Raw genomic sequence first — 26,926 nt, forward strand, 5'->3', positions numbered from 1 at the left:
CTGAGTATAAACATTGCCAAATGCAGGAACAGTTTTATGTGATAAGTTGTACCGTCCAGGCCACCAGTTCAATCACTCACCAACTCTTGAAATTGGATATTACTCAATGTTCATTTGTTAAGAAAAAAGTGTCACTCATATTAGACTTAAAAGAAAACCGGCCACAGCAATGAAGATAACTCCAAAATCCATAGGAGGAGAATAATAGTGGTAATTATAAAATAAATACTCTGTTGCTCACCCAATGCAGCAAATAAAAGAAGTGGAGCTTCCCAGCAAATACTGGGAAGTCCTCAGACGACCCTCCAACCACACTCGGAATCAGTGCTGGACTGAAGACCGAGTATGTGGGGGAAGCCTTTATACCGCTGCAGAAAGTTCCGGAAAAAAGTACACAAAACGTCGAGAAATATCGGACACTGACGTAGCAGATGACGTAACGCAGAGGAGACTCAGTGTGTAGTCAGCAGTTCACCAGGCCGGATGCACGGCGCGTCAGCAGAGAAAGTCCAAGGCCGGTTAGATGGATGAAGTATCGGCGAGTATATGAACATAGATGAAGTTGCAGATGACGGTAGCCGAAAATAGGTGAGTGATCGTTACAATTTTTAAGTACTCTTAAAAATAATGCATTCAGTATAAGCCCGTAGATACATATGATTCAATTATGTGCTATACATGCTTGAAAACAGTATTCTCTATATCTCGAAATTTCGATAATTCGAAATAAAATGTAGCTCCCAAGGTGATTCAAGCTATCGAGGTTCCACTGTATATTGAAATATACTGGTTAGAGGAGATTTCGGTCAATAATTTGGTATATATCAAGTTTGTATTGCTTACATGTGCTGTGTTTGGTTCTAAGGAGCGCCAGAGTTTTGTTGAATGTGTTCTCGAGATCATGAATCCTGAAGTTAATGTTTTAGTTGATGATTTAGAACTGTGGTCTGTGTCATGTCATCAGGAAACAAGGAAGAGACTCCTCTCCAACCTGAGACCAAGGCCATCGTGGACTGGTTGAAGAAGACGAGTTCTGTCCTCTCCGTGAACGTGAGGACCGGTTCGTTGCACGTTGACGTACCCTATTCTGACCGGAGAGGTCCAGCACAGGGTAATCCCTTCTCCACTGGCGATGAAGAGGTGAGTTACTGTTTGTTACGCAGATACAGATGACCAATACAAACTATAATGTATATTGACGTACCCTTCATGGTGTCCTGTATAATGTTAATAATAATAATAATAATAATAATAATAGTTCTATGTTTTCAGGCATTGATGAAATTTACGTGTCGATTTCGATGATGTGTTTGACTGTACCAGGTGGCAGAGAAACACATCTGTATTCCTGAGTTTTAATGAATTTTATGTCTGGCTCCATGGCTAAATTGGTAGCAGGCTGGTCGTTGGTGCAAGTGGACACGGCTTTTATTCCAGGCCGGGTCGAGGATTTTAACTTTCCGTTGGTTACTTCCTGTAGCTCAGGGACTGGGAGTTTGTGTTGTCATCAGCATTAGAATTCATCTTAAGTTGAACCCTGTTCTCACAAACGTGCAAATCACATATGGGTCGTTGACACTAAGGACTACACCGGGCCTCTACGGAGGCTGAACACCATCATTATATTAAGTAATGTTGGCTAAACACCGTATGTATCACCAGAGATTGTTCATAAGCTGACATAATAATAATAATAATAATAATAATAATAATAATAATAATAATAATAATAATAATAATAATAATAATAATAATAATTTTGTGTGGCTATTTCTAGCCGAGTGCAGCCCTTGTAATGCAGACCCTCCGATGAGGGTGGGTGGCATCTGCCATGTGTAGGGAACTGCGTGTTATTGTGGTGGAGGATAGTGTTGTGTGTGGTGTGTGAGTTGCAGGGATGTCGAGGACAGCACAAACACCAGGCCCCCGAGCCATTGGAATTAACCAATGAAGGTTAAAATCCCCGACCCGGCCTGGAATCAAACCCGGGGGCCTCTGAACCGAAGGCCAGTACGCTGCCCATTCAGCCAACGAGTCGGGCATAAGCTGACATCATACGACATGATCACCATCACCTGTGGATCTTTGCAGGTAGCTGAGTTGGACTTTTGTTCCTCTCTTTGTAAACTTCTCTCATTACACTGTAGCTTCCAGAGTGTCTCCCTTTTTCGACTGGATCTTTCTTTACTGTGGTGCAACCATTTCTCGGATGTCCAACTGATCTTTTGCCAGCCATCACCCTCTTTAAGAAATCGCCTTGGAATTCATGTCTCCTACATTCACTTTGATGAAACCATTTCGGCCGTGCATTGTGTAGTTTGCCTGCAAGTCTCTTCTTATGTAATCCTTGTTTATTCTATCCCCTCTCTTCGTAGAGTCCTGAATGGACTCTTCTCTGCAAAAGTCCAACTACCTCTGCCAAGTTTGAACCCATGATCTTGGGATCTGGAAGTTTATACTGCCAGCGAATTGGCCGTGCGCTTATGGGCATGCAGCTGTGAGATTACATCTGGGAGATAGTGGGTTTGAACCCCACTGTCGGCAGCCCTGAAGATGGTTTTCTGTGGTTTCCCATTTTCACACCAGGCAAATGCTGGGGCTGTATCTTAATTAAGGCCACAGCTGCTTCTTTCACACTCCTAGGCCTTTCCTATCCCATTGTCGCCATAAGACCTATTTGTGTCACTGTGATGTAAAACAAGTTGTTGTTGAAGTTTACACTCTACCGCTAATCCATGGAGGGAGCTTCTCCCTTGTCATATCATCAGTAGTTTTACTTGTTGAGCATTCTGACCTTGTTTCTTTGTTCCCTTAACATTGCATCTCTGATAGGACGTTGCCACCCAGAGTGGTCTTTAGCTCTTCACAACTTTGTATCATCATTATTGATAATCTTGCCCATGATGGTCGGGATTGGATCCGTATTGACTTAATAACAGTAAATATGTTGGAAGATAGTCCGCCTAGTCAATACTATTCATTTATTTACCTTTCACCTTAACATCTAGTACATGTTTCGAGAATATTATGCATTCTCTTCCTCAGCTAGTGGATTAAAATTCAGTATACAATAAGACCTGACTAAAATACGGGGGCCCCCATTAAAAATTCAAAACAATGAGTATGACAATGTGACACTTAAAAATTTTTGATAGTACAAACATAGAATTAAAATCCCATTTTGTCAAGTACAAATTAAAAACACAATATAGTAATGTCTAATTAAATACAACGTCTTGTGATGATATGAATTCACAGTGTCCTTGAAGTTGCCTTGCGTAGTTCAAAAATGTTGAGTTAGGAATGAATGAAATTGCATTAAAACTTGAAGTCCTGCCGATATTCACCGTTAATGGGTGTTAAAATGATGTCTATTTAAATTAAAATATTGGACACAGCATCGTATAATGATGTGAATTTACGGTGTCCTAGGAATTATAATACTATCTTGCGTAGTTCAATTGGATTTGTACAAGAATAAATGAAGTTGCGTTAAAACTTGGAGTCCTGCCATTATCTTCGGTTGATAGATGTATTATGCAGCCAGGTTGAAAATAGGTTAAAATGGTCTATAAAAAGGAAATGAAATAAAAATTAACAAAAGGCTCCGACATGAACAATTGAGAATACAACGGGGTAAAAATATTAAACCTTACCAGTGTGATGATGTAAATATTACGTGTGGCATGCATGTGTTAGATAGATGTTGAGGCACCTGTGTCACACGCTGTGTCCAATATTTTAATTTAAATAGACATCATTTTAACACCCATTAACGGTGGATATCGGCAGGACTTCAAGTTTTAATGCAATTTCTTTCATTCATTCCTAACTCAGCATTTTTGAACTACGCAAGGCAACTTTAAGGACACTGTGAATTCATATCATCACAAGATGTTGTATTTAATTAGACATTACTATATTGTGTTTTTAATTTGTACTTGACAAAATGGGATTTTAATTCTATGTTTGTACTATCAAAAATTTTTAAGTGTCACATTGTCATACTCATTGTTTTGAATTTTTAATGGGGGCCCCCGTATTTTAGTCAGGTCTTATTGTATACTGAATTTTAATCCACCAGCTGAGGAAGAGAATGCATAATATTCTCGAAACATGTACTAGATGTTAAGGTGAAAGGTAAATAAATGAATAGTATTGACTAGGCGGACTATCTTCCGACATATTTACTGTTTGTATCATCATGTCGCTTTATTGTTCACAAAAGACAAAAAGCAAAGTCATCTCCGTACAGGCCATGAAGGCCCTTGGAGGGGTGGAAGGTAAAGGCTTCCACTATCCGTAACCTCGGCACCGATGGGGTAGAGTGGTTAGCTCTAATCCCGACCGCCTTTGCCCCCAGGAATTAACCTGGTACTCATTTTTGGTGTAGGCTGAGTGAACCTTAGGGCCATGTGCACCTCCGGAACTGGAAATCTCGTTTCAAACCCACGTCGTTCCAGGTGAACCAAGCACGCCTTTACTGCCTCGGCCAGGCAGCCCCGACACATACAGTGCATATTGTTCCTGAAAAATGTTAGATACAATAAATCATTTTCAGCCAATAAAAGTGTATTGACAAGGTGGACCGAACATAAACTATTTTAAATAGTTTTGTTTAATAGATTTATCAAGCCAATACAAGGTCAAATAAAATACCTATTATGGTTAAGTGTTACATTTTGAATTTTAGTCTTTGAATTTTGTAGGGTGGATGTTCTTATAATGTAATATTTTGTAGCAAGTTGTTTGTGTAGAGCACTCGTTTTTTCCATCTTCTTATACGGTTGTGAAACATGGACCATCAAGCCCAGAAACATGCTGCTTATGGAAGCATCCAAGCTTTGGTGCTGCCACAGAATGCTACGCATAAAATGTACCTAAAAAAGAAGTAATGCGTCCATTGTCAAAGAACTTAACATCTCCAAGTGCCTTTCTTCCTGTGTCAGCCTTAAAATTCTCGAGTTCTTTGGACACATTGTGATAAGTTATTGAAAACCTGGAAAAATTAATCACGGAAGGGAAGGTTGTGGGCACAAGACCGAGTGGGAGAACAGAGAGCAGATGGAGAGACTGGTTTACCTCCTAATAATAATAATGTCATTGGCTTTATGTCCCACTAACTACTTTTACGGTTTTCAGAGACGCCAAGGTGCCGGAATTTAGTTCTGCAGGAGTTCTTTTACGTGCCAGTAAATCTACCGACATGAGGCTGATGTATTTGACCACCTTCAAATACATCGGACTGAGCCCGCATCGAACGTACCCTGCTGGGGTCAGAAGGCTGGCGCCTCAACCGTCTGAGCCACTCAGCCTGGCGATTTACCTCTTCAGTAGGCTTTAAGTCAAGTTGGTAACCATTCGGGATGGTGACAATTCGTTCATGGGTCAAGACACTCAGCAGTGAGTCCGATGACTTGTGATGATGTTTGTGTAAAACAGTATTCATCATCATCATCAGGTCCATCGGTCATACAAATTGGACAACAATCTTAGTCTTCTCAGGTCAAATGTAGAAATACAGAACGTGAGTAAAAACTAGCAACTTGATTTGTCACTTGTTTCTTTCTGTCCGGTACTTAATCTTTGTCATCTCTTTCTGTAACTGGCCATGTTTTCCCAATTCTGAGATGTTTCCAAAGATATGCAGTATGTACAGTAAAATACCAGTATAACAAAGTTTTGGGGACCTCAGAATTTAATTTGTTATAGTGAAATAAATCTATTCTTAAGAACTCGCCCCTTGCTAAACCTGTTGAAGAATCTGCGTCATTTCAACATGAATTTACCCATTAAAAAACGTAATACTGTATGTATTAAATGAGAGGAAAATTAGGATACATAATATATGTATAGATGAAGTAATGATGTAAAGTACAGGTACTTGCAAGAAATTTTCAGTATCTCAAATTTTACCCTGTACCGGTACATTATGTCCTCGACTTATATTTTCTTCTGTACACTCCCAGACACGAACGAATATTCAAGCAGTCGGCAACCACTGCACTTGAATTTAACACAGATTCGGGCACATCCCTTTGTGACAGAAGAAAGTCCTGAAGACTACGTATCATGTTTGTTGCCAGCACAAGAGTCAAACTCTGTTGAAGACTTTGAGGCACATCTTCCTCTTCCTCCTCATCATCACACGGATTCCTGTCACTTATAATATCTATTGTTTTAGAAACTGGTATGTTTGGAATACATGTCTTTTATGTTACTTTGTGTTACTTTCCTTTACTTTCCTCTAATTCAAAATCCTTGGTTGTGTTGCAAAATTCAGTTATGTTGTTGAGTACCTACTGCTGTCAAAGTAAACTTAAAAGGCTTACAGATGAGTTTATTTTATGAATAATGAATATTGTAGTTTTAGTATTCTTTTATGATATACCGGTACAGTGAAACTTTGTTAAGATGTTTCTACAGGGGACAACAAAACAGAACTTGTTAAGTAAGAAAACGTACTACTGAATATACGAATAGAAACCATCTAACAGGGATATAGAAACACTAAATACGACTTTTTCTGACATGAGGGCATTTTATGTCGTGTATCTGCAGGTACAGTGTAAACTATATCTACCATATCTAAAGATGAGATTAAAGTATTATTAAAAGGTGTGAAAAACACAAAAGAACAAATATGAAAACATGTGCACAGGGGCCAATAAAAATATCAAAGTATTATTGCAGATCACACATTCTTTCTAAAACAAATATTAGTAGAAGTCTTTTATTTCGGAGCAGGGGGTTATTAAAACATTATTCTCTGGTCACACTCCTTGACAATGAATTGGAGGTTGCACTCAACCCTGTGCGACTGGAATTATAGGAATGACTTTGGCCGCCATTTTGAATCGAACAAAACTTCGACCAACTTAAGTGATAGAGTCGAAACTCGAAGGTGCGAGTTCATCATTTGCGATCTCTGCGAGCTTCAAGATGCGAACGCGCAGTCCACTTTTTGACAGATTTTAATTTTGTCTTCATTAGTAAGATATTTCACGACTTTGAAGGGCTGATGTCATACTTCTTCACTGTTTCTCCTTTCTCCACTTCCCAAAGTATTTTACATTTGTCTTTTAAAGAAAACTGCTTTCGCTTCTTTTGATCCATATTGACGAAACAGTTAACTGGCACACTAATACACATGTTGCTTCACGAACAAAAGATTAACAATGAACGTGCAGTAACCGTACCAACGTTCATTGGTTGATAGTAAATGTGGCGTTCCTACCCAGCCAATAGCGTTACTTCTTACGTATTGGTTACTTTGAAATCGATGTCCAGCTCGACATGTGTGGAAAATGGCTACCTGAACCGTATCCTGTAAACTTGAATCCAGTCTGCACACCCCAATATTTGAAGATATTTTTATTAATAGAAAATTGGATTTAATTTGTGTTGTATGTATAAGAAATTAATCCTACATAATGACATTCAGTACTGACACACCAAAACTGAATAAGATATGTTCACGTGGTGTTGGGTAGGCAACCCGCTCATCAGAATTGTAATGTAGACATGATACTGTATTGGCTTTTGCACTTATGCCGTGTCAAGAAAATATGGTGAAATTCTTTACGTTGTGCAGACAACTGTGCTCTGTATCATCAGAAGAAAATCTCGACTGTCCACAAGAAAGGCTTCTTAAACAATGACTTTTTTAATTTAGACGTTATAATAGAAGTGTAAATGGTACGTTCATTTGCCACCAGATGGCTCCCCAGACGTGGCACAGTGCTAGCGTTCGAAGCGGAAGCTGACTGAACCATCAGAATCAGTGCAAGAGGTTCATATAACATGAGCACATAACATATGACATTAACACAAGCCTGGAATGAAACATCTCCCGATGAGGAATGTACGAATTTGGAAAACACCGAGACGAAATAACTGTAGTGAAGGGACAGGGAAGGGAACTACCTACGTAAATTCTTAATGACTGGCAACCAGGTATTACTTAATTGATAGCCAGTGTCCCTGTTGAAATTGTTAGGATTTCTACGTATTTCCACAGCTTCCCGTATAATTCTGGACCTGTAGTGTCTAGTGTGGGGTAAGAGCTCGAGCATCTTGGAACATGACATCATGACCCAATGATAGAGTGTGCTCAGCTATTGCTGTTGTGTCTGGCTTGTTGAGATGAATATTACGTTCATGTTCCTTGATACAGGTACCAATGGACCAGCATGTTTGGCCAATGTATACCTTACCGCAAATACAGGGAATTTCGTATACCCCAGGATGTAAAAGTGGAGACAATTTGTCCTCGGTTTTACTCAGACTGTGAGCAATTTTAGTGGCGGTGCCAAACACGGTTTTTATATTGTGTTTTCGGAGGACCTTGGCAATTCGATCTGTGGTGTTGTGAATGTAAGGCAAGTAGGCGGTTCCCTTCACTTCTTCCTTCTGTGAGCTTTGCTTGGTTGTTTCTATGGGATGCAGGGCTCTATGAATCTGCAAATCACTGTAATCATTACCCTTGAACTTCGACTTTGAGCATGTCCATCTCCACCTGGATATTTGATGGCTCACAAATTCGTCTCGCCCTCTTGGCGAGTGTCGTGAGAATGCCTTGCTTTTGTGCTTGATTGTGGTGAGAATCTGCATGAAGATAGCAATTTGTGGCTTACGGAAGACGGTATGTCCTAAGGATTGAAATAATAGCAATAAATTAATTTATTAATTTGTCCACCTAATTAATTATTGTTATTATTTCAATCAGCTATCATCGATATGGATCAAAAATGATATTTATCACTTGTAATGTCCTAAAGAGCCGTCCAGTTTCTTTCTTATTAGTACATCCAAGAAAGGAAGGCATCCATCCGACTCCATCTCCATAGTGAATGTAATTGAAGGAAACGTAAAAAATTTCACCTTATTTTCTTGACATTGCATAAGCCCAAGGGCCTATGCAGTATCATGTCTATAAGTATGGACTGTGAAAGCATCAATGGCAACACAATTGTAATGTGTTGGCTTACCTTCCCCTGTGTATTGTGTAGTGTGTGTGTAGAGACAGGGTGTGTGAAACATGCGGCAGGACGAATTTCAATCATATTTTGAAGGGAAAAGGTGTTAAATATAAGCAAAAAGGCTACATTTTAATTCGTTATACTGAAAGAACGAAAGTCGTTACAATTAAATATTTTAACACACATTAAATGGGGAAAAGGGAAGGGCCCAATAATTTTGCTATTCTGAATATTTCGTTAAACTGGCGTTCTTTATAACGGCATTTTACTGTACAAGATTAGTCTGTCATACTCCATTGTAGCAACGTGGATTCCAAAATGTATTTCCAAATTTTGTTTTTCCTAACAGTCTCATTTCCAAAATATGAGGGTTCCAAATGGTCTTATTTCCGAGGTCACTGTTTCTGAAGCCATATTTACGAAAACTAACATTCTGGGTTCCTGAAATCCAAAATTTAAGTTAACTGTTCACAGACTCAGATTTTCGGACATTGTAACAGACTTATACAAGATGCTTGTTGAATCAGTTGTGTTTGCAAAACTAAGTTACATTAGACACAGTAATCTCTTTGTCTGGGCTGGGTAGCTCAGGCAATAGAGCACTGGCCTTCTGAATTCAACTTGGCATATTTAATTACGACTCAGGATGGCGGTATTTAAAGGTGTTCAGATACGTCAGCCTCGTGTTGTTAGATTTACTGGCACATTTAATAATTCCTGCAGGACAACATTCCTTCAACTTGGCATCTCCGAAAACCATCAAAGTTAGATAGTTGGGCATAGAAACAACATCATTGTTGTTGTTGTTGTTGTTGTTGTCGTCGTCGTCGTCGTCGTCGTCGTCGTCGTCGTCGTCGTCGTCGTCGTCGTCGTCGTTGTTGTTGTTGATCATCATCATCATCATCAGTTTTCCACTCCAGTTGCTGGGGTGCGGTTTACGAGCTCTCTCCACTTCTGTCTGTTCATGTACCACTCTTCTCTCAAGATGACATCCCAGCTGACTCCTCTTGTTCCTATGCCCTCTTTCACTTGGTTCAGCCATCTCTTCCTAGGTCTTCGTACCGGTCATTTTCTGGCCACGACTGTGTGTAGCCATTGTTTTGCTGTCCTTCCATCGTCCATTTGTTTGACATGGCCAAACCATTTCAAACGGGCCCTTGTCACTTTTTCATTCAGGGATGAGTACACACCAGCTTCCTCCCTTAGTCTTTCATTCCTTACCCTGTCCCTTTTTGTGTTCTGTACCATAGTTCATAGGAACTTCATTTCTGCGGCTTGTAGTTTGCTATCCACTTGTTGGGTTGTTGTGCAGGTTTCTAGGCCATATGTTATTATGGGGGTGAAGTATGACTGGAATAGAATCTGCTTTGATCTTAAGGGAACTTGTTCATTCCAGAGGAGGTTCTGAACTTGATGGTAAAACTGAGCTGATTTTTGAATGCGGTTGTTAATCTCATGCTGTATTCTGTTATCACTTGAAATGATGCACCCAAGATATTTATATTGGTCTACTGTTTCTAGCTGTGTATCTTCCAGCATTATTTTTCCTTTCTTCTTCTGCCTGTTGACAGACATAGTAACAGTTTTCGATTTATTTATTGTTAATCCGTGTGCTTTCAAATGTTCATTCCAGGTGTTCAGCCTCTCTTGGACATCCTTCTCTGTATTTCCCCAAATTACTACATCATCTGCAAATGCATTGATGTCCATATTGTTCTTCTGCTTAATTTCTCTCACGACTTCATCCATGACAGTGATAAAAAGTAAGGGTGAAAGGGTACTGCCTTGTTGCACTCCTTTAGTGGTTTGGAACCGATCAGAATTACCGTTTCCTATCTGTACGCAACTGCAGCAGTCTTCGTAAAGCATTTTAACTTTCTGGATAAGCCCTTTGGGTACATTTTTCTTTCTTAAGCATTCCCATATAGTCTTCCTTGGAACACTATCAAATGCTTTTTCGAGATCCAAAAACACTAGTGTTAAGTCTTTGCCCTTCTTCCAATGCTTTTCTGTGCTTGATCTATTGTTGTTGTTATTATTATTATTATTATTATTATTATTATTATTATTATTATTATTCCGCATTTGGCTTTAATTGGTGGTCAGTATGGCAGCCGAGGTACTTCAGTCTATTCTTTGAAGCGTTTTACTGTTTATTTTAGTTGGCAATGGAATATCATGATGTGCCGGCATTTCTGATGTTATTGTTGATTTCATCATTCAATTTTCCACATTTTATTCCTTATATTTTCTGTCTCATGAGTATAATAACTTGTTTGTGTTACAGATCCTGCGCTACTTTGCCAGCAAATACGTTTCTGCACACTCCACTATGGGCAACGGACACCCCAACTGCTCATCTCATCCACGTGATGTGTTCGAGGGTGGAGTGGCCAATGCTGGCTCCTGGAAGTCTGGGCCTGGATCTATGCTGGTAAAACATTCTAACGTGTTCTTCTCTTCTCTGTTTAATTCTCTCTTGTATAAATTAAATCAACAACACATCATCACAGCTTGTTAATGCAGTGCAACCTGGTTTCCATATTCTCCCCCAGTATGACTTAGTTCATTTTCCTGGTTAGTAAGTCTTTCAAGCTCCAGTACGTTACTTGTTCAATACTTGTTACTGTGTTGATTGAAAATTCTGTGTGAAGTTAGGGAAGATAGCCGTTTAATCCTTGAACCTTATCTGGCAGGCTTATGGTGAGCAGTCATTATCATGAGCACGAGTGTTTCAGTAGCATCCGAGTTTTGTGAATATCGTGGATAAGGTTCCAAGTTTCTGTCTCTGTCTTTCATAAATAAACACAGAATTTTATGCAAAGATGCTGCTGGATTTTCACCTCAACTGCAGTGCTGTCACTAGCACTAATCATTAGCAGTAAACTTCATAATGATCCATATTGAAGAGCAAATGTAAAAGCAAGAGCTAAAAAGTTTTCACCTGTTCAGTACTCACTTATTGTAACAATAATTGCATATATTCAGGACTAGTTTTGGTCTCTCTAGAGACCATCTTCAGCCAATATTATAATGTTAAAAATTGTTTTACCCACCTAGATCAATATTTTAACCCTAATTTCAGCCTTAATAACATATCAAAAAAGTCAAACTCTCCATTTGATCTAATAATCCCTATTCTCGATAGAAAGAAATCACTTTACAAAAGAAATCAAGTAATCAAAACACCCTTCTCCATAATGTTTTCAGATCTTCCCTCCAGCAATCACTCAATATTCCCCATCCCTCTGCCCCACGTTAAGCAATGTCATGCTTTCCCCTCCCTCTTCCGTCCTCACTTCAACCCAGTCCCGTCATGTCAGTATGATATAAAACGTGACACCATTTGCACGCTTTAACTTTATGTTTTGGGGTGAGTCTCATAGTTATCTCCTTATTTTTTTCTAATTCCTCGATTTTGCTCTTTAATACGAACAGTTTCAGTGATCCGTTTTGGAAAGCAAACCTAACATTCAACAATGTACCATCACACAAGAGTCCCATTTGAATATCACATGATTCTGTTTACATTTGATCAATTGTAACTTGGTACTGTATTATGAAGAACTTTCTAGGTGTCAATATAAGTTTTTGAATTGAAGCTTTCAAGAAGTCCAACCTTTCATGTTTGAGTAAAACTTTGATGAACATTTTTAATAATCTGACCTAGCACCAGAATTTGATAAATATAGTCACACGATCGTCACACGATCCTACATTAATCGTCAAGAATGTCTTCCATTCAACATATTTTTAATTGTCTTGTGTAGAACTTTGATAATACATTGTTACATTGTGATTTTTATCTTGTATAACACTTATTTTGTTATTGTATGTCATGACTTGTTTTTAACATTGTAATGTTGCCTGAAGATGGTTTCTAGATAGACCGAACCTAGTCCCAAATCTATGTAATTATTGTTACAATAAATGAGTATTCAATTGGTGGAAACTTTTCAGCTCTTGCTTTTACATTTGTCACTAGCACTGTCATGCCATTGGGCAGGATTACGTGGATTCACAGCCGGAGATCAGTTCCAGGTTGCAGGGTACTGTACCACCTGAGTTAATTGTTATTCTCAATACAATTACAACCTCAACTTTCTGAGGAGCACATGTATTTTACGTTAACTTGCATTTCATTTTAGTCTATTAGTATATTTCAAATCATTTATTTCATTTGATATCATCAGGGATGTTGACTTCGATGTTTGACCCCTTAACCACAAAATATAAATTTCATGTTTCCGTATTAACAGCCAAAGTATTAACATTTAAATCGCTATACTAAACAGTGTCCTTGTCATAATGTGTTGAATAAGGAGGATACTGTTTAATAATACGATTTCAAGGTTATTAGTTGACCCCTTAAAACAATAGATAATTATCATCGTGAAAGAACTGTGTATAATGACTCGTTCTGCAAAATGTGGATAGTATTTCATTCCCTTTGTGTACCGTTTCAGGACTATACCTACATGAACACCAGCTCCCTGCCTTTGGATGTGTACATCCACTGCTGTGGGGCTCCCGACCGTCAGCACATCCCTGAAGTGTGGGCTGAGCACCGCAACAGCCTTCTTAGCCTCCTTGACTTGGTCTACGTCGGAATAGCAGGTACGGTTTATGCAACGTACTCGTGAGAAAGAGCATTACTGAGGTTGGGTGGTTACCCAAAATAATAATACAAAGTAAGGAAACAAATGATGATGTTTTCTAATGGCAGATATTATGAATTTGCCATTCATTTTTTGGCATTCCAATAGAGCTTCAGCATGTTGTTCTGCTGCTAACATGTGTGGTCTAATTTTTAGCATACCGGGCGAGTTGGCCGTGCTCGTAGAGGCGCGCGGCTGTGAGCTTGCATTCGGGAGATAGTAGGTTCGAATCCCACTATCGGCAGCCCTGAAAAAGGGTTTTCCGTGGTTTCCCATTTTCACACCAGGCAAATGCTGGGGCTGTACCTTAATTAAGGCCACGGCCGCTTCCTTCCAACTCCTAGGCCTTTCCTATCCCATCGTCGCCATAAGACCTATCTGTGTCGGTGCGACGTAAAGCCCCTAGCAAAAAAAATTTTTAGCATATCAGATGATGTCTTTTGCAAAATTCTGCTGTTTACATGTTGTACAGGACCTACTATTATTTTTTAATTTTGTAACCAGTTTCCAGTGGTTACATGATACACAGTTAAGAAAAGGGGAAAAAAATCAAATTACACGGCACTTTAAAACCTTAGAACACAATAAAACATCAGATGAACTTCACCAATACAAACAAACAAACAAATATGAGGTTGGGCAATGTGACGACTATAATGAAGGAATGTGGAGCGAGTCTAGGAAACCTACCAGGGCTAGTGGGATAGGAAGGTTGCGGGTTTCCAGAAAAAATCAACGGTGATCCCTTGATTCAAGATATTATTTTCAAAAATAAACATTACAAGGAAATTCAGAACAGATTCCACCTATCCCAACAATCCAGTTACACTGTTTCCGAGATACAAATTAGATGTAGTTTGCCAAGAGCTTTGCTTTTAGGACGAGAGGTTAACCACGGATATCTTAACACAGTGCAACTTCTGTAATACAATTTTGAGGTTAACAGGAAACGCAGGATACAAATACAATATTAAATGAAAGTTAAGGTGTTTTCTAAGGTATCTGAGAAATTGAGTGGCAAGTCGGGGCGAGTAGGGTAAACTCCTATGTGAAAATATCACCGAACATAAAATGTAAATTAAGGTGGAACTAAAGCCAACAGTGCTTACCCCAAGGTAGCCCATCTCGGGAGTGAGGTTTCGCCGACGTGCGTCTCATCGCTGGACTGGCGAGAGAACGAAAAGACCATGAAATCTCGCCTCACTCTCTTAAAAAGGCATGGCTGGCCCCGATGTGATTACCGAGTGACCAATCGGAGCACAAGGGCTTTCCCGTCGCCACCCAGACCTACCAATCAAAATTTTTTATCAAGTTGCGATGTTATCACAATATTCCAGAACATTGGCAGACACTAATCGCAAACTTTCCGTCTTCCAGAATTAGCAACAACATGCTTCTAGAATCGACAGGGGCCAACACACCCTGTTCCAAAAGTCCGCGTCACAAAATTTCTGGAACGTTACAAGTTTTGACTTCACCATAATGATTTAAAATCTAGTAGTTACTTAGGTAGACAAAGGGAATACAAATAAAATATTCTGCAATAATATTTTACACCATACAGTAAACATTCATTAAAGGAGATTCCTCACAGGTCTCAAATTTATTCAAGACAGTCTTGATGTTTATGAAGAAAATTTGCTTCTGCTTCTTTCCTTGATTTACTTTCACTGATTTTGCGAGTAGATTCTATATTCTGATATTGTTTATGGTTTTCTGGTCGAATTCTCCTTATGTGTTGAACTTGGCAATGTGGCTCCTTTCTCTGCCAGCAGGTCAGCTCACTCCTACACTGTTGTCTTGTCTTGTTTCCATTGTCTTGCTTTTGTAAACCACAAGTATTCCACACATATTTCTGCTTACCGTCAGAAGACAATGTTTATATGTTATATCCAGTGACACTTCCTTCTTCATCCATTACTGGATACAAACTAAGTAGGGCCTCAATCTTATTATCTACTTTCCTCCATTCTTCTTCACTCTCTGTGCCTCTTGCTTCGGTGCTTTCCACTACAGAGCCTCTCCATCTCATTTGAGGCCGTCCTCTTAACTCTTTCAAGTGATCATTTTCACAAAAGTTTTTTTTAGAATCCTCCTCTCTGTGTGTGGGGTGGCAAATAACACCCACGGTATCCCTTGCCCATCGTAAGACACGACTGAAAGGGTCCCCAGGGGCTCTTAGCATGGGTTGGTAACCACGAGTCCCTCATCTGAGTCCTATCGTTGCTTCCACTTACTTGTGCCAGGCTCCTCACTTTCATGTATCCTATCCAACCTCCCTTGGTCAACTGTTATTCTTTTCCAACCCCAGTGGTATTAGAGCACTCGAGGCCTAGGGAGTCTTTCACTTTCACATCCTTTGTGGTGCTTGTCTTTCTTTCGCCGACAACTTCATTTTCCGAAGTGTCAGACCCCTTCCATTTTTTCTCTCTGATTAGTGTTTTATAGAGGATGGTTGCGTAGTTGTGTACTTTCTTCTAAAACAATAATCACCTCCACCACTCCTTAGAGTCCTCTTACTTTGCATTTGCATGATCTGTCCAGACCCTAGCTTTGCTTTGTCGATTCTTTCTTGCAATTTAAGTGCAAGTACTCTTTTCTGTATCTCCTCATTTCGTATTGTACCGTATTTACTCGCGTATCGGCTGCACTTTCTTCTTTGCCAATTTTAAGGTCCCAAAATAGGGGGTGCGGCTATTAAGCGAAAAATTTTTATGCGAAATTTAAAAAAAAGACCTGGGGACTTGTTGTATCCATTGAAACTGTTATTAGAAAGGTATTTACATAATAAAAGATAATAATCTTATTGCATTACACATCCTACTAACTACTTTTACGATTTTCGGAGTAATACCCAGGAGATGTCACACTGTTGCTAGTACAATATTATAATGCGCTGAGACCGATAAATCCACTGTCAAATCAAGCTTGGTAAATATTGTGCAAAAACATAGTTAAAACGACCACTGATTTCAATATAACTTTACTTAGGCCTACGTACTGTATGATGATGTCAGACTGGGAGTAAGCGGTGATTCTATCACTTTTTACATCACATGCTATGGACATATTGATCGCAATTTTATAATATCCAGCCCTTATGTGTCCAGACCAATTACTTGAAACAAGTTACCATGTGCTTTTAAAACGTTACTCACGGAACATGTTCAGAAGACGTGTTTTGACCAGTTTACTTGTACATCATCACGACAAAAAAGGCTAGTGTAATTACCTTCTATGATAGATTTACTTTTCTAAAACACAAATCTGACATTATATTTGTAGTCAGCCTGATGAATTTTTAGGAGAAGCGCATGTTGTTCCTGCATCACTGGTTTGTATGTGCCCAGTCTGTGATTCGTCCTTTGCATTGTCATGCGTTGTCTTCAAGGCCACTGCGAAGTGTGAGCTCCATTGCATCCCCGTGCTAAGCTGGCAGTGCTTCGCGTATTTATGATAGTCACATTTTACTAATACAGCACAAAAGTAATCCATACTTCAGTTATATTTTACCGGGTACACCATAAAGATATCCAGCAAACACTCCGTCCCAGACGTCCAACAACCAGGAAGAAAGAAGAGGAGCGGCCGGCACCTAAAGCCTTTCTGTGCCATACATTGGAAAAACAACTGACAGAATAGGGAGGCTACTAAAGTCCCTTAGGGAAAAAAACATATATAGGTCAACGAAGAAAATCCAGGAACTACTTAGGTCTGCCTAAGACAAGTGCTATCCTTTCTCCACAGGAGGTGTCTATAAGATCCTGTGCAGCTGCAGCCAGGTGTACATAGGCACTACAAAACGCAGCATCGCCACACGACTGAAGGAGCATAACAGACACAGCCGGCAAAGACAAGCAGACAGATTCTCATTCGCTGGACACCAATGTACTGTCAACTAATTTGTCTTACCATGCCCGGCTACAAAGCGAAGACACTGAAATTCAAGAGCTTCAACCGTTAGGAGGAATGTGAACGGGTAAACAAAGCATGGTTTCCAGTCCTGAAAGCCTTAAATCCTAAAGGACATGATGGCCGCGGCAGAACAAAAAAAGCAACGGGCGATCAGTTGCCTGTCTCCACCAAGGCAGATTGATGTACATCGGACTCCGTAATGTTTCAACCATTGGCCGAAGAACAGCCAATCAGCAACCGCCCTTCCAGCATGGCGGACCAATAGGCGAGCAGCGCACCGTAGCCTTATACACTATATAATGAGGTGGAATTACAACACCCCTTCATTCCATTGTGAGCTTCGCTGCTGTCGAAGTCAGTCGGGAGACGAACGCAGTCTTTGGTGAAATATCGGGACCCTCACGTGCTCCTGGACCATGGCCTACAAACCTGGAAAACACCGATACAGGGGTTTGATGATCTGCAAGTGGAGGTATGAGTTCTGCTGCCTTAACCCGATCACACGCTTGTGAAACTCTTTAAATTTGTCCGGCTCCGTGGCTAAATGGTTAGCGGGCTGGCCTTTGGTCACAGGGGCCCCAGGTTCGATTCCCGGCAGGGTCGGGAATTTTAACCGTCCTTGGTTAATTTCGCTGGTACGGGGACTGGGTGTATGAGTTGTCTTCATCATAATTTCATCCTCATCACGATGGGCAGGTCACCTACGGGCGCCAAATCAGAAGACCTGCACCTGGCGAGCCGAACATGTCCTCAGACACTCCCGGCACTAAAAACCATATGCCATTTCATTTTTGTAACTTTATCGGTGCAGTCTGTAGGCAGTTTTTTTTTTTTTTCCTTTTTTTACACAAAGACAATTTCCTGTGCAATGACAGGTTGTTTCACTGCATAAACTAAGTCACCCAATCGCGACTTGCCTTAAATAAGTTTCCCAGAACATCATGGGATCGCGCACTTTCCCGGACTTTAGTTGTAAGATTTTGTGGGAAACACTTTAACCGTTGTTCCACATCTTTCTCACCCATTCTAGTAATGCTTCCTCAACACCTGGGAACTTGTTCTGTTTTGGACTACGAAATGCACACCTGGATGAACTGGTGTTTTTTAATTCCACTTGCTGTTTTCTTCCATTTTCATGTGTTTTTCGTGAACAGAAAACTCATGGCCTTCTGCTCTGTTATCATTTTCTTCCACTAATTTCACCACTTTTAGCTGGAATGAAGCCGTGTAACTGTTAACTTTCCTCGTAACAAATATTTACTAACAAGCTCCACAATGATTGAGTTAAGACTGTGTGAGGCATTGGCCCTTTCCGACTGTAACTGCAGATTACATAAAATCAACTTCATGGTCCGTATTGCACTTAAACAGATTCACAACTGTATTTTTTATTTTCCACCTTGTTGATACATTTGTTGCTTATGGCAACTTACTGGTTAAAAGTGGTACATATTTAGTATATGATTAACATCACATTTTTTTAGTAATTGTTGAAATGAAGAAATCTAGGTTTCATAATGTGGCTCTTATTACTATTGGAGATGATAATATCACTAATTCCTAGTTGTCAATTCTTTTTAAACCTGCTTTCCTCTGCAACAGTATCTCTTGTCTTTTTTATGGCCACGTGCAGGTCTTCTGATTTGACACCCGTAGGCGACCTGCACGTCGTGATGAGGATGAAATTATGATGAAGACAACTCATACACCTAGTCCCCGTGTCAGTGAAATTAACCAAGGACGGTTAAAATTCCCGACCCTGCCGGGAATCGAACCCTGTGACCTCACCATCATGAAAAAAGGGCAGCTTAATGAACACATATTGTCGTTCTACGTTGCGATTTTATTTGACGTAAATATCACACGAGAACACGTTCACTTCCTTTTATAAATTACTTTATTTATACTGTACGTCACAACACACAATTTTACACAGTAGCAAATGACACTATATACACACTCAATAGCGGAGTACCCTGAAGTCGGTTCTGACAAGTACAGATATCAACAACACTGACGCGCGCACTATAACATACTCTCTCTTGAATTTCCCGCCTCGCTCACTCACTCGAGTCCAATGATCTGACTGATTCGCTGACTTGGCAGCTCGATATTTATACTATTCGATCAACCGTCTAGAATGATCGACTTCTGGAAGAGTTCTTACGACACTCTAATAAAACACACTCAAAACATCGATCGACCAGCTAGTCGAATGGGTACTCGAATGTTCTTTCAATATTTAAAAATGTACATGGAAATATCTACAACATTCGTAATGTCTCTACATGTATCTGGATAATAAAACCTTACAAAGTTTCCAGAACCCTTCATATATACCAAATTATAGCACAATAAGTCTAACATACAAACATTATGGAATTTTCTACCGCTTTCGACCATATAGAATTTGAGGTTAAACAAGACGTATTTGAGGTTATACAATTTTATACTACATATTTACAGGGGAGTCATTTTAACATTTAATAAAAGATAATTTAGCATTAAATAAACTATAATTAAAATATATTAAACATAATAATTGAAGGTTTTACACCAATTACGATGTCGTACCTACGACAATATGAAGATCTGTACATTCATCTAGACCAACTTGTAAAGAAAAATGATTACCTTTTGAGGCTATGGAGTATAAGAACCCGTTATATGATCAAATTCTGGTGCATTTGAAAATACTTGAAGAAGATTACGAAAAAAAGAATTGGAGTCTCTCCACCTCCAGATAGCCCTATGTCATGTTCCTCCCCCTTTGAAGCAGAAGGTAACAAGAAGGAAGTTAATGACACACCAGTATCCCCTGCTCCTCCACCTCGTCAAGTACATGAACAAGAAAGAACACATCACTACTACACCAGACACAAGACCATAAAAAGTACAAGAGATACTGTTCCAGAGTAAAGCAGGTTTAAAAAGAATTGACAACTAGGAATTAGTGATATTATCATCGCCAATAGCCACATTATGAAATTTTGGCAACTCTGAAATAGGAAAAGGCAAGGACTGGGAAGGAAGAGTTGTGGCTATAACAGCCCCAGTACTTGCCTGATGTAAAAATGGGGAAACTATGGTAAACAATCTTCAGGGCTGTCAGTGGCGCATTTCGACGTATGATCTCTAGAATTATAGCTTTCATTTTTGTTCCATATTAAAGTGCAATTATAAGAAATAAATTGGCTGAAGATGGCCACTAAGTGGCTGAAACTAGTCCCAAGACTAATATAATATTATTTACTTGATACATTGTATTGAAAAGGTGGACCCTCTGATCTCTAGAATGCAAGCTACATCTGTATGGCCCATACAACTCATTCGGCTATACAGTACTATAGTTCCATCTTCCCTTTGCAGAAGCTAATTAGATGACACTCTCCGTAACAACATTATAATCAAAGCTACATTTCCTCATACAGTGGCGTGTCACTTTATTGTTGATCATATTATCAGATTTACTTTCCACCGAAAGCGATATTCTTATATGTGGGCAAGTCGTGCTCATACTTTGCCATATTTGAGTAATGTGTGGGAAGACGACAGCTGACTAACATTTGGGGTGCACACTGATGAATTTAATTGGTTGTGACAAGCAAAGCGTTACGTGAAGATACTTCTATTTCCATTTTTGAACAATATTGAAACTTTAAACAACGTCTAGCTAAACACCAGCTGAACATTGTTTATGCAATGGAAGATCATGCTTGACGTAGACATTGTCTAAGGCTTAAAATTAGTCTTTTTTTCTGCAATCAGCCCAGGGTCTTCTTGCACATCACTGGTATGTTTTCATTTTATATAATGTGTCTATCTCTCTATCAGTAACATGATGCTGTAATCCTGTGTTGATGGTCGGCCTCCAGGAGTCTCTGTTTCGGAGATGGTGACTTGCGAGTTCTTGATTATCTTGGTTTCTACAGTAGTTCTTCTTCATTTGTTGCAATTAGCAGAGTATCATGCGTGTATGTGAAATGGTTGATTCTCGTATCGCCAGTTGTGACACTGTGATTTCAGACCACAGAGTCTATATATCAGACAGTAGCAGGAGGAGGGAATGAACGCAAACTTGATGCATCTAACACAGTGCTAGAATCTTGTTGCTTGCTCAGGTCTTAAATCTCCAATCTTCCATCCATCATGTGATATACCTTCTCTCTCTTCTGCCTGTTCAGTTTCCTTTTATCTGCTTGCAGGATATGTGGTTGACGGAGAAAATAGTCCAGTCCTGAACGCTCGCGTGTCCGTGTCCGGCAGCGAGCACGTCGTCCTGGCTACGGAAACGAGTGCGTTCTGGAGACCTGTTTCTCCAGGAGAACACACTGTGGTAGTAACTGCTCCCAAGTTCTTCCCTGCTACAAAGTTGGTGACGGTGACACCCACCGAGAAGCTCACCAAGGTGATGTTCCGGCTGGAACGTGACGAGACTGTCATGGGCCTGCCGCGCCTCGTCTTTGTAATGCTCGCTGGTAAGTGTGCTTTCTTACTGATTGGGCCAGCAAATTTCAGTCAGTGAAACTAAATAGTGATAATTGGTACGAATTTCAGCTTGGAGTTTATCGGATGTTTGTGTTTCTGCACAGAACCGCTAGTCAGTAAAGTATCAGTTCAGTCTGTAAGTTCAAACGTAAGAAGTTTGTCATTTGTGTATTACCATTTTATTCCTAGTATAAAAGTAGTATGTGTCAGATTATGAGATATAAAGTTAGTAATCCTTGGCACTTGAGAATAATCAACTTGGACCTTTTCAGGCTGCGTGTGTCTCCTCATCGTGGGCGCTGCCATTTGCTGTTATGCCGTGTGCCAGCGCAGGCGGAAGTACAGAGATAGCTTCTATGGCTTCCAGCAGCTGCCACAGAAACTCTTCTTTGAAGATGATGATGATGACAAGGAGAAGGAACTCTTCAGCGCTCCTCTAACAGGTGAGCCAAATGTTCAGTACCTTCCACTTGCCCTTCAAGTATGAATCAGTTAGTTCTGTATTCACTTCTGCATAGAACATTCATAAAGTAAGGAAAAGAAGTAAACTTGCTCTCTTATTTTCTACTGCTATGCTACATTGTCTTTGTTATCATCATCATGTTTCCTGTGGGTTCACTGATGTATCAGGGCTCTGAAATACTTTCTGTCAGTGAGCTTTTCCATCACATTCTAGGTCTGCATCTGCAGTACTTCTCATTGATGATTCCTCCCTTCAGGCATCCACATTGAGTGGCCAAACCATCTCAGTTTAGAAAAAAATACTTTATTTTGATATTTTTGTTCTGTAGCATCCATGACTTCTTTGTTCCCAACTTTGTCTCTCCTGGCTTTTACCGTCATGCTTCTTAGAAACCTCATTTCTGCTTTCTGAATCGGGCTCTTCTCTCGTTCTGTAAATGTCCATGTTCCTGCAGCGTATGCCAGTATCGGTGCATAATACTGTTTGCATTTCATAGGGACTTCCTTCTTCTATACTGTATCTTTAACACTCTGCTGAAATCCTCCCTTATGCTAAATAAATAATGCTAAAATCCTGATGCTTGTCCTATTCTTGCATCAATTTCTTTGTTCTGACAGAACATTTCCCAGGTAAATAAAGTTTTGTACGACCTCCATTTATTTTAATTATTTCTCATTTGATTCAGTCTCCTCTAGCCAACAGTACTATGTTACTCTTAGCTGTGCTGCGTTTCATACCGATCTCCTCAGTTGCCTGGCACCATGGGTCCACTAGTAGCTGGACTGCCTCTTTGTTTCAGCCCCGCGTTACTGTATCATTTGTGAGAACTATACTATGCATCAAAAATACTTGGACACTTAATCAAAACTGTTCTCTAAGTGCTTCTCATATTATATACTGCCTAGTAGTGGACATTAATATGGGGTGCGCCCATCCTTGGCCTTTATTTCATCTTGTACTCTGCAGGAGGGAGCCGCCTGGTGGCCATGATCGTTAAGGCGTTGACGTCTAAAACGGTCTGACCCTGAGGGTAGCCGAGCCCCTTTGATCATAAGAAATTTCCCTATCAGAATGTTGGCCAGCAGGGTAGGGGAGGTGGTAGAATACAATTTCTAATCACTAAATTGTGTGCCAAAAGCCTGGATCAAATTCCAAACCCTGCTGCAGTGCTCATGGAGTGAGGGCAAATGACGCTGTTGATGGTGATTCGTTTGTCGGACGGGGATGTTAAACCTTGAGCGGACTCCTTGGTGCTATTCAAAAGGAGTAGGCTATGTTCTGGCACCTGGTTTCACCCTCTCCCTTCCCACTATCATATATCACGTCATTCATTTCATCTCATTAACTCTGATGAGGTTGGTGTCCGGTCGTAAAAACCTGCCACGACAGATTCCTATCACCTCATACCCGACCCTGTAGAGCAACAAGACAAGGAGAGACTGTCTTAACCAGTGTATGCAATAAATTTCATTGCTAGGTCTGTATTGTTGGATATGACTTACTTTCTTACAAATTTTAATTAATCCTTCCACCTAATCAATACATGGTTTATATTATCGAATGATACTAGTTTCGGCTGTTCATTCCAGCCATCCTCTGCTATTCTCAGTAGTTTTTGTCGTCTACTGTCAACTCTGACAGCTGTGCTATGTGCTCCCACAGCTACCTCGCAGGATATCCTCCATTAACGCCCTTATGGACGGATACGACTTGCTTTTCAAAACATCGGGATATCCTTCATTAATTATAACTTAAAGAAGATTGAACCTTTTATTTATACAGAAGTCAGCAGGTACCTCAACAATTACTGTATTTTCTCGCATAATTAACGCGCTTGCATAATTTACGCATCCCAATATTTTTGGGTCAAAAGTGAAGAAAAAAGAAATGTTCACATTCATCACGCAGCTCTAGATGCGTTTCGAAATAAAGATGTCAACTACTCGGATAGCAGCCTTCCTATTGCGAAACCAGGCATTCCAAATACCGGGCAACTTGCTGTTATCAGCACTGCACGAATTCATTGAGAGAATCAGCGCAGAAGTGACTAGTGACGCTCCATTCCAGTCTCTTACAAACATATTTTACGAGTGTTTCGGGTATGGGACATGCGTTTTCCGTGATCTCAAAATTGTTTGTTAGTCCACATTGAGCAAATATTCAAGTAATACTGCATCATATAAACACGCGGTGATCAGTTAAGCCGAAACATATGAGAACAGGCCAGTGGGCTGCAATATTGTGTCCGAATGCAATGTGCACTACCGCAGTAACAGAGAATTGCACGTCAAGCGACCAACAAGTCTTGTAAAGCATTTCACGGACCAAAAAGCGACAAGTTTCCAAAAGTAGGGGAGGATATGCTGTATTTTAAAGGGCGAGAAATAGCTGTTGTGCATGGATTGAGTGTCTCGGATTTGAAGGTTAGCAGAGGCTTGACGATTAATTTTATGAAGAGAAATGAACTTTCTCTTCGACGGAGAACAACAACATTATGCCACAAAATGCTGAATTATTTCAGCCAAAAAATAATCAATTTTCATCGCTTTGTGATTGAGAAGCGTCAAGTGAAGATTTTACCTGTATCATTACTGTGATAAATTCATTTTTAAAAATTCTAGTCTTTTTAATATTCATAGTTTTATAATGAGTCTCTTACAGGATTTTTAGACAGTGACATATTGTGTCACTTTCATTTGATTAAGTGTTGATTTGAATGCAGCTACAGTGGATTATCTCTAAATATTTAAATTTTCTGACCAGCTATAGTCTCATTTTGGAACTCAAATTCACAAGGCCATTACTCCAAGTGTTAAATGTTTGAACTTTTTAAATGTTTATATATCTCTTTGTTTTTTCTTTTCTTTTGTAATCTTAACTTATGGGATTCAACCTTATTTTATTTTAATGATACTGTGTCTTAATAATTTATGGTGAACAGCTGCGGATGGTTGCAATGAACAGCCAAAACTAGTACTATTCGATGATATAAACTATGTATTGATTAGGTGGAAGGATAAATTAAAATTTAAAAAAAAAAAAAAAAAATACGTCTTAACCAGTGTCAGAACATATCTGGGGGATTGACAGACCCTTCTTCCTCCAGCACTGTAACAAGCTTGGTTAGTGACGAGGTTTACTAGGGTCTGGAGTGAAGTTAGGTGTTTCTTGGGGTTGAAGTTGAGGCTCTGCACGGCTAGTCCGTTTCTAGAGCCTCATTGCCCACAAATCACCTATGAATAGGCAGGGAGAATTCTCGTGCTGAAACACACAATGATCAACTTTGAACGGGTCTTCTAATGTAGAAAACACGCCGCTAGATAGAATGTTCTTATATCCCTCTGCCTTTAACGTGTTCCTTGGTGTAATGGAATGACCAAGTCCCTCCCACTCTACACCCCACCACTGTGGGTACTGTATGGGCTGGCATACAACATTCACTCAAACCCTCTCGTCTGACTGCGACAGGGTATAGCGTGGTTCACCACTACAAACCACACGTCTCGAGTCGTCCAGTGATGGCGCTCTTTACACTACTGAACACTACTGAAAAATGAGTGGTTTATGGGAGGGGGGGGGGGGTGATCTTAGTCTTGTATCACCCAGTGCACATTCATGACGCTGGCTGCAGAATTCACTGATGATGATATCGCACAGTGTCATGCGATTTTTCCGTACCACCTTCCTCCATGTTCAGCGGTTGCTGTCTGTCAACGGTGTGGCATGGTTTTGTTGTGCTCGTGACTTCTCATTTCCATTTCACTGTCGCCTTTCCGACAGTCAACTTAGGCAGTTTGAAAAATAAATCTTTTTATGTCTGGCACCTAATATGCTATTTTAAGAAAATAAAGACACCAAAATTTGATGTACACAAGCAGTTTTGAAAGAAGTACTGCATTTCTCTGAATCCAAGACAGCGTTTCTTCTCAGAATTGCACATGAAAAATCAAGGGTCGTCTTGCATTCACAACTTGACAGTAATGAACATCACATCAACATTCGTCCGCTTCTTTGCCAAAGCCGGCAAGGGAGACGTGCAGCCGATACCTGACGCTTAGTAAAAGTAAGAATTTTATGAACAACACTAATATTTTCATGATGGATCGTCGTAGTTTAGAGATACATAGAACAGGTATTGCTGGCAAATTTTCAATGGGATCTCGTTTACGATGCCAATTTTAAGGTAATATAAATTAAATGCGCGGAAATGAAGAATAATTGTGCAGCCGCAAGAAAACACGGCATAACTAAAGCCAATGTTTGGCATCGGCATGCAAACAAATATAGTCTAAAAATGCATACTGTACAAGAAAGGCTTTCAGTGGTTCGCAACAAAGAGGCTTTAAAGAAGTCGAAGTGAAATTGTGAAGTATGTGCGCGAAAAACACAAGGTCTGAGTGGTCATAACACGAGATGTGATA

At 39.9% G+C, this 26,926-nt stretch overlaps 1 protein-coding gene across 1 annotated transcript in view; it reads left to right on the forward strand.

Moving 5' to 3' along the window:
• The window catches only part of LOC136886351 (carboxypeptidase D), a 165,738-nt gene that overhangs the window by 126,421 nt on the left and 12,391 nt on the right, over nucleotides 1-26,926 (forward strand). Inside the window, exons 21-25 of the mRNA XM_067159090.2 lie at nucleotides 965-1,140; nucleotides 11,269-11,415; nucleotides 13,448-13,598; nucleotides 21,760-22,032; nucleotides 22,315-22,485. Coding sequence (XP_067015191.2) covers nucleotides 965-1,140; nucleotides 11,269-11,415; nucleotides 13,448-13,598; nucleotides 21,760-22,032; nucleotides 22,315-22,485 — 918 coding nt within the window. The remainder of the gene's footprint in view (nucleotides 1-964; nucleotides 1,141-11,268; nucleotides 11,416-13,447; nucleotides 13,599-21,759; nucleotides 22,033-22,314; nucleotides 22,486-26,926) is intronic.

This window comes from Anabrus simplex, chromosome X (genome assembly GCF_040414725.1).
Source record: "Anabrus simplex isolate iqAnaSimp1 chromosome X, ASM4041472v1, whole genome shotgun sequence".
Classification (NCBI taxonomy): domain Eukaryota; kingdom Metazoa; phylum Arthropoda; class Insecta; order Orthoptera; family Tettigoniidae; genus Anabrus; species Anabrus simplex.